Below are 15,521 nucleotides of genomic sequence, written 5' to 3' on the forward strand. Positions count from 1 at the left end.
TCCGCCCCGCCTCCCCGCCTCCAATTGGTCAGCGGGCGGGGCGGGGCGGGGCGCCGATTGGGCGCGGCCGCTGTCGCTGGGGCGCTGCGCTTCCGGGTTCGTGCAGCGGGAGGAGCGGGCGGGCGGCATGCGGCGGGTGACGCTGTTCGTCAACGGCAGCCCCCGGAACGGGAAGGTGCGGCCGGGGGGGGGCGGGCATGGGGTGGGGGCCCCAGGGGGACCGGGGGGCCGAGGAGCCAGGGAGCCGGGGGGTCAGGGAGCCCAGGGGCCGGGGGATAAGGGGGTCAGGGGACTGGGGGGGCGTTAGTTAAGGGAGCCGTGGGGTTGGGGAGCCGGGGGGGGGCAAGGGGCCAGGCTGGCGGGGGACTGGGGAAATCGTCTGGGGGAACCGTGGGGTCAGGGGTCCCCAGGGAGCCAAGGAGTCAGGGAACCATGGAAGAAGGGAGCCAGGAAGCCAAGGAACCAGTGAGACATGGAATAAGGGAGCCAGGAGCCAGGGAACCGTGGAATAAGGGAACCAAGGAGCCAGGGAACTGTAGAATAAGGGCGCTAGGGAACCATGAAATAAGGGAGCCAAGGAACCAGGGAACCATGGAATAAGGGAGTCAGGAAGCCAGGGATCCATGGAATAAGGGAGTCAAGGTACCAGGGAATAAGTGGGGTTGGAGAAGAGCTCCAAGGTCTCGCTGGTGCTGGGGGGAAGCTGCCCTACCTGCCACAGAATGGCTGCTCCTCCAGTGCTGTGCCGGGCCCCTCACTACAAAGATGTCGAGGTGCTGGAGTGTGTCCAGAGAAGGGCTGCGAAGGGCCTGGAGCACAAGTCCTGTGAGGAGCGGCTGAGGGGACTGGGGGTGTTTGGTCTGGGGAAGAGGAGGCTCGGGGGGACCTTATTGCTCTCTGCAACTGCCTGAAAGGAAATGCGGGGAGCTGGGGGTTGGTCTCTTCTCACAGGTAACTGTGACAGGACCAGAGGGAATGGCCTCAAGTTGTGCCAGGGGAGGTTTAGGTTGGAAATGAGGAGACATTTCTTCTCAGAAAGAGCAGTCCGGCACTGGGACGGGTTGCCCAGGGAGGTGGTGGCGTCACAGTCCCTGGGGGTGTTCAAGGAAAGGTTGGACGTGGTTCTTGGGGACATGGTTTAGTGGGGTGACATTGGTGGTAGGGGATGGTTGGACCAAATGATCTTGGAGGGCTTTTCCAACCTTAGCGATTCTAGGATTCTATGAAATTTTGCTGGTTTCCTTAAAAGCTACGTGGTAGTAATGTCTCCTGAGTGATCATTGCGCAGGTTGCAGAGCCCAGCCTGCACACAACTAATGTGGGGACACCCCCCTTCCCCCATTGGAAGGGGGTGACAGCCCTGAGAGGGCAGAGCTGGGCAAACGGGGGTCTCCAGCTGCCTCTCTCCTCCCCAGGTCGTGGCCGTGTATGGCACTTTGTCGGATTTGCTGTCTGTGGCTAGTAACAAGCTGGGAATAAAGGCGACCAGTGTTTACAATGGAAAAGGCGGACTCATTGATGATATCGCGTTGATTAGGTAAGGTTTATCCATTAAAACTCAAATCACGGACGTGGACTAAGAGACTTAATAGCCTGTCAATGCTCTGACCTTAAACAATGACAAGAGCTTTCTGTCAAAACAGATCTCACCATTTCCAGCCAGTATACTCAAAGGTGCTTTCACCTCCAGGAAAAATAATGCTCTCTGTGGAACTTCAAAGCGTGTCTATTTTGGTGAATCAGAATTTGATACAAGCTGCGTTTTATGCCTTTTAACATCCCTCTGTGTTGATTCACAGTGCAATGAATACACCAGCAAAGTCCCACTGTTCCATTCAGCACTGGCATGAGTTGTTTTTTTTTGAAAAGGAAAAAAACTGTAGCATTGCTTTGGCTTCATATAGTACACCCAGAGTGGGGAGAGAAGTAACTTTTGTAAAATTAAACTTGTTGAGTAACAAAAGTGATCCCTACCTGATGGATACAGATATCTATTGGTAGCATCTCTAGTGAAGTTGACAGTATTGCAGTCCCCTGGAACCTGCAAAATCAGGACAAAAATCAGATACTTTAGATACTAACTTTAGATACATTAGATACTAACTAACGGCCACTGATTATCATTTACCTGAAAGTAATCATGAAGGGATCTGTGTCATTCAGATGAAAACAAACAAACAAAAAAAAAAACACCTATGCTTAATCTTTTTTCTTACCTTTTCCTTCCCCCTTTCAGGGATGATGATGTTTTGTTTGTCTGTGAAGGGGAACCATTCATTGGTAAGTCTCTGTAATTCTTGTTTGACCTCTTCTTTAATGGAAAGAGGGTTTGGTTTGCTTTAGTGTAAATTTAAAAATGTAATTTTATGCTGTTTTCAGAAGATATCTTTTACCACGTGAAGGATTTTGAAATTGTCACCGTTCTTCTAATAATTGTTGTGTTCTCCTCAACTGTGTAGATCCTCAGACTGATGCAAGACCTCACGAGGAACTAACTGGGTCGCACACGGACTGGTTAACGCTTAATGTTGGAGGCCGATACTTCACCACGACACGGTAAAAATGGAACTCGTTTGGCTCCTGAAGACTTGATTTCAGTGGTTACAGCAGCTGGCAGTTGGTGTATGCTCAGACGTATGCTCTGGATGCTCTTGAGAAAGAGCTACGAAAGTCATTGACTATTTAGTAGGAGGCCTTTGACTTCTGCAGCTTTTTTGTTATTAGGCATTTGCTACTGCAGTTTCGCGACAAATTCTTCAACAGTTTACACATGTGGTAAAACTGTTGGAAGGCCTGAAATGGGCCTGGATTTATCCCTGGAATGTTTCAAATAACTAAGTGCTTTGTATGTAAAGTACCTCTGAGATACCTTAGGTCAGAAATGTATTTTGTTATTGCACTGTATGAAATTAAATCAGTATAGTGTTGTAGCTGTTGGAATGCATATCACACACCGTTACTACCTTCAAGCTGCCAAGGGCAGGAAATACACTGCAACCAGTGAGTGTGTCTCTTCAGCTTTGCTTTCCACTGTAAAAATAAAATTGCTCTGCCTTTATTTTCTAGGAGCACTTTGGTTAATAAGGAACCTGACAGTATGTTGGCCCACATGTTTAAAGATAAAGGTTAGTATCTTGAAATAAAATTCACCTTTTAAGCTAACAAATTAGCGAAGTAAGTAAAAGGCACTGTCAAGTTGAAGCTCTTGTTCATATGTTTGGGGTCTTTTTATTTTTATTTTAGATTTTCATCTTTTTGTTGTGTCTTGCTGTTGTGATACCAGGATCAATGGGCAGACACCGTATGGGATGGTCTTTATGAAGCAGGAGCAGAGTAAAATCTTAATGCTGCTTTTATTCTAGCAATGGTTCTTATGCATGTGGTGAAATATGTTTTAGTTATTTATAGCAGGAGAGAGTTAGATATAAGGGATATTGTCCCCTCACTCTTACTTTCCTTCCTTTTCTCTAAAAACACCCTTGCAAGTGGAAAGTACCCCTTGGAGTAACAATCTGAAACTGAAACAAATGCTTTTCTATTAATGTATCAAACTTAATGATACGTGTTTTGTGGAAACAGATGCTTGGGGAAATAAGCAAGATCATAGAGGAGCATTCCTGATTGACCGCAGTCCAGAGTATTTTGAGCCAATTTTGAATTATTTGCGTCACGGACAGCTCATTGTAAATGATGGCATCAATTTGCTAGGTAAGTATTACCTGGATGGCATCTCCTCAATTATTACTCTTTAGAAGTCAAACTGTGCCCTCTGGTAAACATGATGAAATCACTGGCACTTTTTATTTGATTATCCTAATGTTTGGGATTTTTCTATGGTGACTTTACTCGAGCAGTGCAGTTCCACATCTTCGGTTTAATAAATTGTTTAAGCTTACCTTGAGAGGATTAAACATTCTCCATACTGAATTAATATCTGGCCACAATCTTGGATTTGATATCTTTAACTTAATGCTGGTAGTGGAAACATCCTCTCTGATTCATTTTTTCCTTTTAGCACAAGCAAGTTCACTTCTCCTCTATCTGATTATATGTAGTATACTGTATGTGGTTGACAGTTTAATTAGTTCATGCGTTTGTTAGAGATCCCTTCAACTTCAACAAGTGATCTGTTCCTCTTTTAGTGTAGCTAAAATAATAGAGTTCTAACAAGTGGGGAAATTAGACTGAACTGATGGTCCTCCAATACTAAGGATGGATTAATGATGAATGTAAAGTTTCTGGTCTGCTGTCGGTGTGGCTGTATGCTGCCTTGGCCTGTAAGGGAAGAGTGGTATCTTGTTTAATGGCTCCTTGTAATTAACAAATACTGCTTTGTTTTGTTAGGTGTTTTGGAAGAAGCCAGGTTTTTTGGTATTGATTCACTAATTGAACATCTAGAAATAGCTATTAAGGTAACTTGCTTGCTTTTATACATGAACGTGCATGTCCTGTTCTTCCAGGCAATATATAACGTAGTCCTATCTGTATTAGCTCTTAAACAACTCTCTCAACAGAATTCACAGCCAGCAGAGGATCACTCTCCTATATCTCGAAAAGAGTTTGTGCGATTCCTGCTGGCAACCCCAACCAAGTCTGAGCTGCGATGTCAGGTGCGAAAATGCAGACTTTGTCTCATTTTGTAATATTGGTGTCAGGTGGTGAAATATCCTGCAGCATATGACAAATAACACGAAGTTCAAATGCTTCCCCACCTTCTCTTTTTAATTGAATTTTGGGTCCAAGTTGTGGCAGAGTGACTTTAGTAGGAAATTTGAATGTGATGTTTAGACAGCTTTCCTTCTTCAGGTTGAAGTTTTCCTGGAGGAACAATTTGTTAAGCTGTTCTATTTAAATGTAAGATGCAATTGAATAACCTAAGCCAATGCTTTAGAGCTTTGCATTTGCATTAGTTTTATGTAGTAGAATAGGTGGTCCTGCTGTGTGTATCTGTGTACATCTTTGTGTGCGAGTCTTTTAACTTTTTGTGTTCTGAGCTACACCTCATTTTCTGTAACTTCTGGGGTTTTTGTTTTTTAGGGTCTCAATTTCAGTGGAGCAGATCTTTCACGACTAGATCTTCGCTACATAAACTTCAAGATGGCTAACCTAAGCCGTTGCAACCTAGCGCATGCCAACTTATGCTGTGCGAATCTTGAAAGAGCTGACCTCTCTGGATCGGTGCTCGATGTAAGTAAGAATTATGTCTAGGAAAGTCTGGGTTATCCTTTCCTTATTTTAAGGAAAGGGGAATTGAAACAAGCAGATGAATGTAAAACATAGTTCTTCAATATTTCTGATACTATTCTAGTTAGATCACTTCAAAAGCTTTTAGAAGCTATCTTAATAAGCAAAAAAAAAAAAAAAACCTGCCCCTCTGTAGGGAAGAAGGGGAGACAAGAAAGGCAGTGGGAGAGAATTACATGCTGTCCTGATGATGGAGAAGTAATAGTATAGCACGTTTTTACACTGTCTCACAGTAACAAGGCTGTTGTGCTTTAATAGATTGACTTCCTAAACAGAAATTAAGACCATAAGCTGACTATTTTTTGGCATTGTTCATGAATCTCATTCATGCATTTATCTCCATCAGTGTGCAAACCTCCAAGGGGTAAAGATGTTGTGTTCCAATGCAGAAGGAGCATCTCTAAAAGGGTGCAATTTTGAAGATCCATCAGGCCTTAAAGCTAATTTGGAAGGTAAGGAGTTCTGCCCGTTTGGAAACAGAACCACATATATTTTTAGTTCCATATGGCAGATTCAGCCGTGGTTTGTGCAATTCATCTTCACATGAGAAGAGGCCATGTATGCAGGATTGAGTGTGACTATATAACCATTAAACTCTAAGTTCTGCGTTGACCTCTATCAATTTACATGGCTCTGAGCAAGCATCTTTCTGGAGTTCCTGTGCTTCTGACTGTTCTTCTTGGTAAAAATGACTTCTTTTTTTTGTATTCTAGGTGCTAACCTGAAAGGCGTTGACATGGAAGGCAGTCAAATGACAGGAATTAATCTCAGAGTTGCAACACTGAAAAATGCGAAACTAAAAAACTGTAATCTTAGAGGAGCAACTTTGGCAGGAACTGATTTGGAAGTGAGTTATAATTAATTCTATATACTAAATAGTCAACTGATAAAAATTTTGGGGATTTTTGGCTGATTCTCCACCTCCGTACTAGACAGAATGTAGTAGTCTTTTCATTAGTCTTAGTGAGGTATGGATCACCTAGAGAATCCTATTTCATTCTTGCCTCAGTTTGGAAGATATCTGAAGTCTTGGATTTGCAATGTTTCAAAGCCACAGGAATGGCATGCATCTTCTCCGAAGTGAAGCCTAGAAATACTGCTAAACTGAACTCTTAGTGTGAGGTCATGCCAACACCGAGGAGAAATGCAGTTGCCTGTTTTGTTTTATTTTCTCCTGGTATGTCATTTGTAGAGTAATATTGGAATCTTACCCAACTGTTGGCATATTGTACACTCCTCTCACTGTTGCTGTAGAAAGACAAACTAGCTCATTTCAAGCTATGTACATTAGCAGTTCTTCCTCAAGTTCTAGAGAAGCATTCAGTGCAATATCCAATGAGATTTCAAGAGGCAGCTTTCTTCCAGCTTTGCTTAACAAGCAGTAGTAACTCCTGGAAGGTAATTTGATATAAAGAGTGTAAGTCTAACAACTTAATATAAATCCAGCTTTTACCATGAAAAGCAACCACTCTCTTACAAGAAATAACTCAAACAACACGAGAGTGATACACTAAAGGAAATTGAAATTATAGAAGTGGACATGACTTCTGTATAAATAAAGTTAAGGTAAGGTTTTGATCAGAGTTCTGTACATATTCAACTAATACTTAATCTTTCTTCTGTTCTTTAGAATTGTGATCTTTCAGGTTGTGATCTACAAGAAGCTAATTTGAGGGGATCTAATGTAAAAGGAGCTATTTTTGAAGAGATGCTGACACCTTTGCACATGTCTCAGAGCGTCAGATAGGAAAGAGAATATGCTGAAGAGGAAAGAATCAAAACATTTGTGACTTTCTTCACCTCCTCCCCTTCTTAAGTTAGAAGTAATGGTTATTAGACGACTTATATTTGCAGTAGTGCCTAAGTAAACTCTTTGATCACTTTTTTGGGGAGGGAGCTTTAACTGAAGAGGTAGAAATAGGTACTGTTTCTGCCTCTGAACAGAGTGAGGAAGGGGGCTGGTTCTAGGACCAGAATGTTTGTGGTTGTTTTGTTTTTTTTTAAAAGATTCATTGTTTAGCATTGCCTCACTTTGGAATGCGTTTTAATTTATAAAGCACAATATATGCAATTCTATTTATTAAATCTGTAGCTGCAATATGAATAGAAGATGTTATTCATGTATAGTAGCAACGAAGTTCAGGTTTACAGTTATTACAGTTAGTGTATTTACGGTTAGTTTCTTCATTCATGCACAGTGTATTAAATGACCGATGTGGTTTAGACAATGTCCACAGGCTGTTTTCAGGTACTCTTTTCTTCTGGGGTGAAAACAGTAGTTAACTGTCATCATAGGTAATGTATTGCCTTGTAGTAGTTAGAATTCAGGTATAGAACAGCTTTATCATCATCTAAAATGTGCTGTGGAAGCCACTTCCACTGAAGGGATCTGCGTACACAGCAGACTGAGTTATAACAGAAACACCCCGGTCAAAAGTTGTATGGCTTACTTAATCCTTTCTGTGTTAGTATAAAATTGCACTATCAATCACAGCTGCTAAGAAACATGCTGTTGCTTTTAATTGTCCTATCCACTCCCAACCTGGAGTACCTGTCGATGTTTCATTCTTTGTGGGAAGTTAAATGTGTGTAAGACAATACAATCCACTCTCACCAAAGTAGAGATAGGCATTGGGGCCACAGCACTTACTCCTTTCTCCCGTCGTGACTCCAGTATATGAATAAATGGCACCCCTTTCGCCTCAATATACTATGCAAATACTGTTGTACACTGAATCCTTGAAAGCATGAGCATAATCCTTTTCCCAGCCAGATCTTAATATACCACTTTGGGCCTGCTTGAAGTGGCTGTAAAAGCCTCTTGCATGGGGCAGAGCGCCCTTTCCACAACTGCTTTACCTGCGAGCAAATAGGGAACTATGACTTCTGCAGTGCAGAAAGCCTCTCAGCATTTCTTTAAGTGGTGGTGCGCTTCGTTTAATAAGCTGTTTCCGCTGTAGTATCAATCTAGTTCTCATCTAACAAAACATTTATTTTCTATACAATCAAAAAGCACATGAAGAAACTATACCAAAAAAAAAAAAAGGTGCATCAAGAACTCATACCTCAGATGCTTACTTAAAATACCCCAAAGTTACAACTAACATTGAATCTAAGGAAATGCCACTGTTACTGGAAGTTAAGAACAAACATATCCTAAAACTTAGAGAATGTGATACTGTTAGCAGTGGTTTGAGTTGCAGTTACTTCAGTGTGTTGCCTTTTAGATGCAGATTTGCTGTCCTCTGAACAGAAGTCACGCTGTCTCAGTAGTTGCTATGAAAATGCTGCTTTGCCATCAATCTATAAAGGTTAGTTTAGGAACGGTTTATGATTTGTTTGGGGAGAAGTGCAGGATTCTCCCTTACTTTCAAGTTGGGTTGACTCAGGCGTATCACGTGAACTTCCAGGACTCAAAATCCTACAGCCATGTGGTTTGGAATTAGGATTTCTTTTCCTTCTGCATTCCCTGGCTTCTTGAGCTGTCTCTAGGACAACACCATAGCCTTGGTGAAATACAGCTGTAGGGAAATACTTTGATTTTGGAGTCCTGTCTCCCACCTCATCGCTTTCATCGAGTGATGTATATGTTGCAGAAGAAGAAGATTCTTAGGGCTAGAGAAATAAATGAATTATTTTTCTTTATCTTATTTTCTAGCTAGCAGAAGTAAAATATTGTATGGAAAAAATATATTTTCATAATCACTGTGTATAAAATATATTTGAACTTTCACTGAAGCACTATGTTTTAAATAATCACAGCATGTGGCATCATTCATTCACAGATGAATTTAAGGTACCTCTTTTGCTACAACAAAGCTGTATGAATAGCCCAAAGTGGCATATTCAGAAATCAAAGGTTCCAGCCTAATTTAAATTGCATTAATAAAAGTGTGAAATATAAAAGTGTCTTGGTCTTCATTTAAAAAAAACACACACACAACATAAGCTCAACCTTACTTGACTCTGACTTGGAAGGACAAGTTATAAAAGATGCCAAATTTTAAATTTGATAGCTCCTTGTATACAAATTTAAAAATATTGTAGCTGAAGTTGATTTTTGCTTTTCATGAGCCCTTGGGGGAGACGGCTGCAGTTTTCAATTCACTCTGAGAACCTTCCCCATGTCTCTCTTCATTTTTTTAATTTGTCATTCATCTGCTTTGTCCCCACCCATCATATTTGCTTAATAAAGTAGCTGGAATCAGAAGTCATTAACCACAATTTCCATAGGTATGTATGCTATTTAAGGCCCACTTTCCATATCAGAGATAATCATCACACGGTACAAGCAGCTACGCTGTGTTACTTTACTTTATAAGGAAGTGTTAAAGCTTTTCCGGATGAAAAAACAAAACTCTGCTTGACTGTGGTCTATAAAGGGCTCGTGATTTCAGTCTAATAAACTACACGGTACAACAGTGATAACACAAATACAAGGCATCTGTATGGGTGCTACACATCACCCTGAGAGAAAAATTTGGAAAAATTTCATTCTTACTGCAGTTTCTCAGCTACAGCACACTTCTTTGGGTTAGGAATGCCAAACTTGTGAGTCTCTTAGGCTTGTCTGACCTTGTCTAAATAGGTTTGGAAACACCTTTCCCATACTTTGATAGGAGATGTCTTGATTCTTGGAATGGGAATCTACAAACCCAGATTTTCCAGGCAGGTCCTAGCCTTCCACATAGGTATGTAACTGCAGTGAGACATTAACACTTCCCTTTACAAACCAGTTAAACTTGTGCATGTGAAGGTCTGGGAGCTCTTCTGAAGGCTGTGTCAACCCTATTTTCCAGTGTCCAAAAACTAAAGAGAGGTCACACGCTAGCCCCAGCTCTACACTTTGATTTCTTTTGCCAGCATGAAGCTGGCACCCACCTAACAAAGCCAGACCGAAGCACTCCCAGCCCTTGGAGCAGACCCCATTCAGGCTCAGCCTCTGCCAGAATCTGTCTCGTTTGTTGGTTTCCATTACGCAGGGCTGTAAAACTATTTGTGGGCAAACAAAACCAGCTGAACTCTTTTTCCTAACCTCCCACCTCCTTTATATAACGTGTGGCTGTGGTCTGGAGTTGAACAGAAGACATGAGAACAGCTCAGTCGCCAGGGCAGCTCCTGGTGCTCCTTCTGACGTGCTTCAGGAGGGCAGCTTTGCAGCTATAGGAAACCTGCTGTGAAACACAGCTGCTGAAAAATATTAAAAGCAGGCTGTTGTTAGATTTAGCTTTAAATGGTGGGTTAATAAGAGGTGCAATTATTGGGATCCCCTCTTTAAATGCCATCCTTCAGGATGTGCAAAATCTTACGTTTAATTTGAAATAAATAACTTTAATTCTTGCTAGGCTGATCAGAAAAGGAAATACTCTTAAAACAGTTACAGGAAAATCTCCCTTTTCAAGTGCTCTGCCTACGCTAAGGTAACCTTTCCCCCACAGAAACAAACTAGTTTCGCAGCTTGGTCAGCTCATCAGCTGAAGCTAAACACTGGCTACTCGTGCTGTGTGTGTGCATTAGAGCAGGAAGAATTACTCTTTGCTGAAGTCACTAAACCCTCCTCACATTACTTACTTACTAAATTACATTTAATCCATTAATCTCAAAGAGGTTGTGGGGGCAGGAAGCGAGGATGTTTGAAGACTGCGAAACGTGATACGCTCAATTGCACATAAAACGGTGCACAGCAAGTCAAAATAGCAGCCAGGTGGATTAAAAAAATAATTAAAAAAGATTTCTGCAGTTAAAATGACTGATGTTAAGTGCTGAATGCAAATGGCTACCAACCTCTTTATAAAACTGCAGTGCATAATGTCTCAGGAACAAAAAAACTCTGAAGTATTTCAATGTATACCCTCTCACACACAAATATATAAGTATTTATATATATTTAAAAATATATATATTGAAAGTGCCTGGGGAGTCCTATTCAAGGAAAATCCCATCTTACAACAGAGGGTCCCTTCCCCATATTTACAATCTAATAAACGTGTCTATTTGATCAGTTTAGTACTGCTTTGCACTTTATAGAGCAAAGAATATGAAGGTATTTTAATTCAAACATTAAGGAGAGGGACTTTCAAAGGAGCACACAAAATGCCCTGTGTGCTTGTGCAGTCTTAGGCTCTTGCTTATGCACCACAGGTCCGTTTCCTTCAGGTCTGAGATACAGAGACTAAACCGAATTCCTCATCCATTTCAACTCCTGTAAGGCACACTCATCAAATTCAGAGAGACTTTACTTAAAAGAAGTATATATATTTAGGAGCCACTGAAAGGAACGACTGTGTTTTTCATGGGGCAACCGCAGCCAGCTAGATCTGAATGTCAGATTTACAGCCTCTTAAAAGAAAGGCTGTTACCACTGAGGCTCTTAGCGAAAACAGCTGAATTTAATAGCTGCACCGGGGCGTCCCAATTATGGGCTTTATTTCTTTACATGACAGCAACATTAAGAACAAAATTGCAGTCCACGAGATAGAATTAGATGAAGTCACCTGCTGTGAAAGGTTTGGTGTTGGGGTGGTTTTATATAAAAAGCAAAGCAACAAGCTAACTCACTGGACGTTTTCCAGCGGGGAAGAGGTGGAGTGATTCTGCAACCTCTCTCAGCAAGCAGGTAATGTGCTTGAACAACACACCACGTCCCATTTCACTTATTCAGTCCTTAGAGATGCTTGTATTGGAAGAAATTTGCATTAGAAGATACCGCAAAGAGCAATTTTTAAAGAGTGTTAGAACAGAAATTGGCTGAACTGAACAAATCTGTCGAATATCAACAGGGACTTTCAGTGAACCTTGGAGATCCAGGCATTCCTAAAATTCTGAGAGGGTGTTCAAAAATCCTAATTTAGATCTCCATCCAAATTCCTCAGATGTCAAATCTCTTTCTAATGAGCTAATCCACACTTTGAGGGACTCCAAAACCAGCTGTGACTCGCGTGTAGGCACAGTGCCACTGGGGTGCAGAGGATCAGAACCGAAGATTCACTCCCAAAATGTAACGTTTCCATGGTTCTGTAAGATAAAAATTGAGCTTTAAATGACATTATGATCGAAAAGATGTTTTTTTCTCTCACAGAATGGAGAAGTCCAGGAAGGCCTTTGTTGGTATCCTCCTGTTTACTGTGTCTGTGGAAATCTGCTTGGCTCAGCACTGGTCTTACGGCCTGCAACCAGGAGGAAAAAGGAACGTGGACAATATGGGAGAATCATTTCAAGAGGTGGGTTCAGGATTGTAAAGCAACTCTGTTGGTTTTGCTGGGATCCCTCACCTGAACCAGATGCAAGCAAAAAAGCCATGGGATGGTATCAGAGGTGGCTCAGGCATACTGTGTGTCTCTCTCTCCACATGTATGTATTATACAAACACACATACATAAACAGACTTCTTAAAGAAGTAATTGGAGAGCTGACCGTGATGTAGCGTAAGGGTAAGACAACATCTGACAGCCTTGCATAAAGAACAGTATTGTCTACTGCAGACACAAGGCTTGGGCAGTCTGCTCGAATGCAGAGACTGAAGTTTGACTTCCAGGTTAAACCTGATCTCATCCCGTCCCTAGACTGAGCCAATATTCCGATCAGCTGCTTTATGACAACTTTCATCCACTTCAGTGAGAATGTGGCAACGGGCAGCTGTTGTGGGATTAGATGGCAAGCACTTAAATGAAGGATTCAAACCACAAAGCAGATGTGAAAAGTTCTGTCCACTGATGCTTTTCCCATGCTTTCTAATATTTCATGTGTAGGCTCTTGTAACTGCAGTTGTAACATTCTGATTTAAAGTTTGCTATAGCACAAGCACAGCACCTAAGGGAAAGGAAGAATTTGTGCAGTGGAACAGTTTGGTCATTATCTGCAACTAGGGCATGGCTGCCTTAGAGGAGAAATCTCTTCTCATGAAGGCTGTGTCCATTCCCAATTCAGATTGAAAATGACATGGAAAAATTAGGGGAAGTGCAGAAGACGGAATGCCCTGGCTCATATCAGCATCCCAGATTTAGTGATCTGAAGGAAGCCATGGTAAGTAACATGTTTTTTCTTTTATCACTGTGGAATACAAGGGGCTAGTCCAGGCTGGGAAAACACAGGGCAAGGATGGGGTAGGAGTGATGAAAGAAGAGGCATGTCAGCTTAGTTTGCATATGGTGATACTGGCTGTACCCTCATTATCTGCATCGTTCTCAAGTACCTCCAATTTACAGTCCTGGAACATGACTACATTATTCTTGATGCTCCCACTGTAGCAGTGTGTTACTCACTAAATAAGAAAAAAAAAAACACACAAACAACAATGTTCTATCTACCTTAATACAAATCTATGCAGCATTCGCAGATGCTTAACTTCAGGGGTGCACTTTGCCAGCTGAAGGATGGAGCCAGATGGAAGCTGCTGCTCCCAAGGTCCCCAGACTGGAAAATGTATTTTCCATGAGATGCTCTAATGCAGTGACGGCAGAGACTTCACGCAGACACTAGCTGCCACAGAAAGACTACTCTCAAGCAAACCCATGCTCTTCAAATCATACAGCAACACCTTGGTTAGGCCAGATGGCCACCACTTTCTGGGGAACGCCTCTGAGTTGTCCTAGAAGTTGAAACACTCAATCTCTACTTCATTTTTTAATCAAAGACCAAAAAATTCAACTACATACTCTTGCCTTTCACTGAGGAAGCTGGTCTGAATCGCTCAGAAACTCAGTAACAGCAATGCAGACAGGTCAGTCCAACTTCTGTTTGCTTCTCATGCAGAAATCTCCTAAATTCCAGGGTTTCTTTTAGGTCATCATTAATCCTACTTGTACAGAACATAAAATGGGATCTATGCCTGTGACTCTGGCTTCCAATAGCACTACTTTCAGTACGAAGAGCCAACACTAACATAGTATGTTTATACTTTTTTTTTTTGGCCTGCAAAAGACTATATTAGGCATGGACAGATAGCAGAAAAATTATCAGGATATATGAAATGAGTTCTTTGATGCTTTCTGCTCACTGAGGGAAACTTGGCCTTCCTTTGCAGTCAAATTCTGAGGCTTGCTTGGAAACTGCTGGTAATCTTACACAATATGTGCAAAAAACTTTTAGGCCTCTGCATCTAGCGGTTACTTTGCATACTGTTCCTGTAACATAGCCTGAACTATGTGGCCTTACTTCTTGCTGCTTAATGACTTTGAAAACAAATTAAAACTTTTCCAGATGCAGGTTTTCCAACGTAACACATTCCTGGAGTTGATACAGGAATATTACGCAATGCGAGGGGAGGTGTCAGGAAACGGCCCACCCCATGGAAAAAACTTTTCAAGTTACCTTCATCATTTCCTGGAGCAGCTGGTACTGAGCACAAACAAAGATACACCTAGCTAAGATACAAAAGGGAAAACAAAAAACAGTAACTCATTCAACATGTTGATCCAAAACGCTTCAGGCTTTCAACTCAGAGGTAATAACATAAATAAATATTCAAGCAGGAGGCCAGATCCAGCAGGGTGTGGCACAGCACATGCCATTCTAACAGTACCAAGGTACAGAGAGAAAGGTAACAGGGCAACTGTCCCATCTTGTAACGCTTTTGTAAGCAGAGCTTTCTTGTCTCTGGTGTCTTGGCCAACTGCTTAAGCTCATGGACATTTCACATACTGATGCTTTTGTAAGTTCGTGCTGCTTTTCCTACACTGCTGTCAAAATGTAGTGTTCAACAGCTGTCGGGTTGCACTCCAAGAGCTGCTGCAGTGGTGGGCCCATTAACAGATGTAAAGTTGGTCATGGACTTTGGGATGAAAAGGGCTATTATGAGTGTCAGTTACATTATACTGTCTGATCAGATCCCCGGGCAGGTGGCGGAGAGATCATGTCGGGTCAGATTTATGTCATTCTAATCCTTCCAATGCAAACCACACTATGAATATGTTAGCATCTGACTAGGCTTTAAAATTCCACCATCAGTTCTTTCTTCTCTTTAAAACTGGTGTATGTGTGTGCTTACAGGCAAGTCTGATCGAAGGAGAAGCCAGACGAAAGAAGATTTAAACCCACAAAGCCAAAGGAACAACAGACCGAGAATAAAATTTCAAAGCAACGTTAAAACCAATTCCTCCTAAAATGGATTAGATTTCATGATGTGAATAAATTCTGTGAAGCTGTATTTAAGTGGAAGATGTTGTTGTATAGATTACCAGCTTAAAAGAGAACACATTCTAGTCCGGTGGTGGGGAATCAGCACCATAGGGTTGGCTTTTTCTGCAATTAAAACTTGGACACAACAGCTTTTGTTTCAC

General features: G+C 41.7%; 2 protein-coding genes across 4 annotated transcripts; both read left to right on the forward strand.

The window, feature by feature from the left end:
- The first annotated feature begins 23 nt into the window (after window positions 1-23).
- KCTD9 (potassium channel tetramerization domain containing 9) lies at window positions 24-9,150 on the forward strand. 2 transcript variants are annotated; one of them, XM_080568672.1, is made up of 12 exons: window positions 24-175; window positions 1,416-1,537; window positions 2,237-2,280; window positions 2,460-2,556; window positions 3,067-3,125; window positions 3,580-3,708; window positions 4,345-4,412; window positions 4,515-4,610; window positions 5,038-5,187; window positions 5,591-5,696; window positions 5,958-6,091; window positions 6,875-9,150. In XM_080568672.1, the coding sequence occupies exons 1-12, from the start codon at window positions 128-130 to the stop codon at window positions 6,989-6,991; spliced, it is 1,170 nt and encodes a 389-aa protein (XP_080424798.1). In that variant the 5' UTR covers window positions 24-127; the 3' UTR covers window positions 6,992-9,150. The 2 variants fall into 2 exon arrangements, with proteins under 2 accessions (XP_080424798.1, XP_080424797.1); XM_080568671.1 differs by lacking the exon at window positions 24-175 and adding an exon at window positions 377-825.
- Window positions 9,151-11,208: 2,058 nt separating this feature from the next.
- Window positions 11,209-15,388, forward strand: GNRH1 (gonadotropin releasing hormone 1). 2 transcript variants are annotated; one of them, XM_080568722.1, is made up of 4 exons: window positions 11,209-11,860; window positions 12,323-12,464; window positions 13,171-13,266; window positions 15,232-15,388. In XM_080568722.1, the coding sequence occupies exons 2-4, from the start codon at window positions 12,324-12,326 to the stop codon at window positions 15,271-15,273; spliced, it is 279 nt and encodes a 92-aa protein (XP_080424848.1). In that variant the 5' UTR covers window positions 11,209-11,860; window position 12,323; the 3' UTR covers window positions 15,274-15,388. The 2 variants fall into 2 exon arrangements, with proteins under 2 accessions (XP_080424848.1, XP_080424849.1); XM_080568723.1 differs by lacking the exon at window positions 11,209-11,860 and adding an exon at window positions 11,893-12,241.
- Window positions 15,389-15,521: the final 133 nt, after the last annotated feature.

The sequence above is a fragment of the Anser brachyrhynchus genome (assembly GCF_964034855.1).
Source record: "Anser brachyrhynchus genome assembly, chromosome: 26".
Lineage (NCBI taxonomy): Eukaryota > Metazoa > Chordata > Aves > Anseriformes > Anatidae > Anser > Anser brachyrhynchus.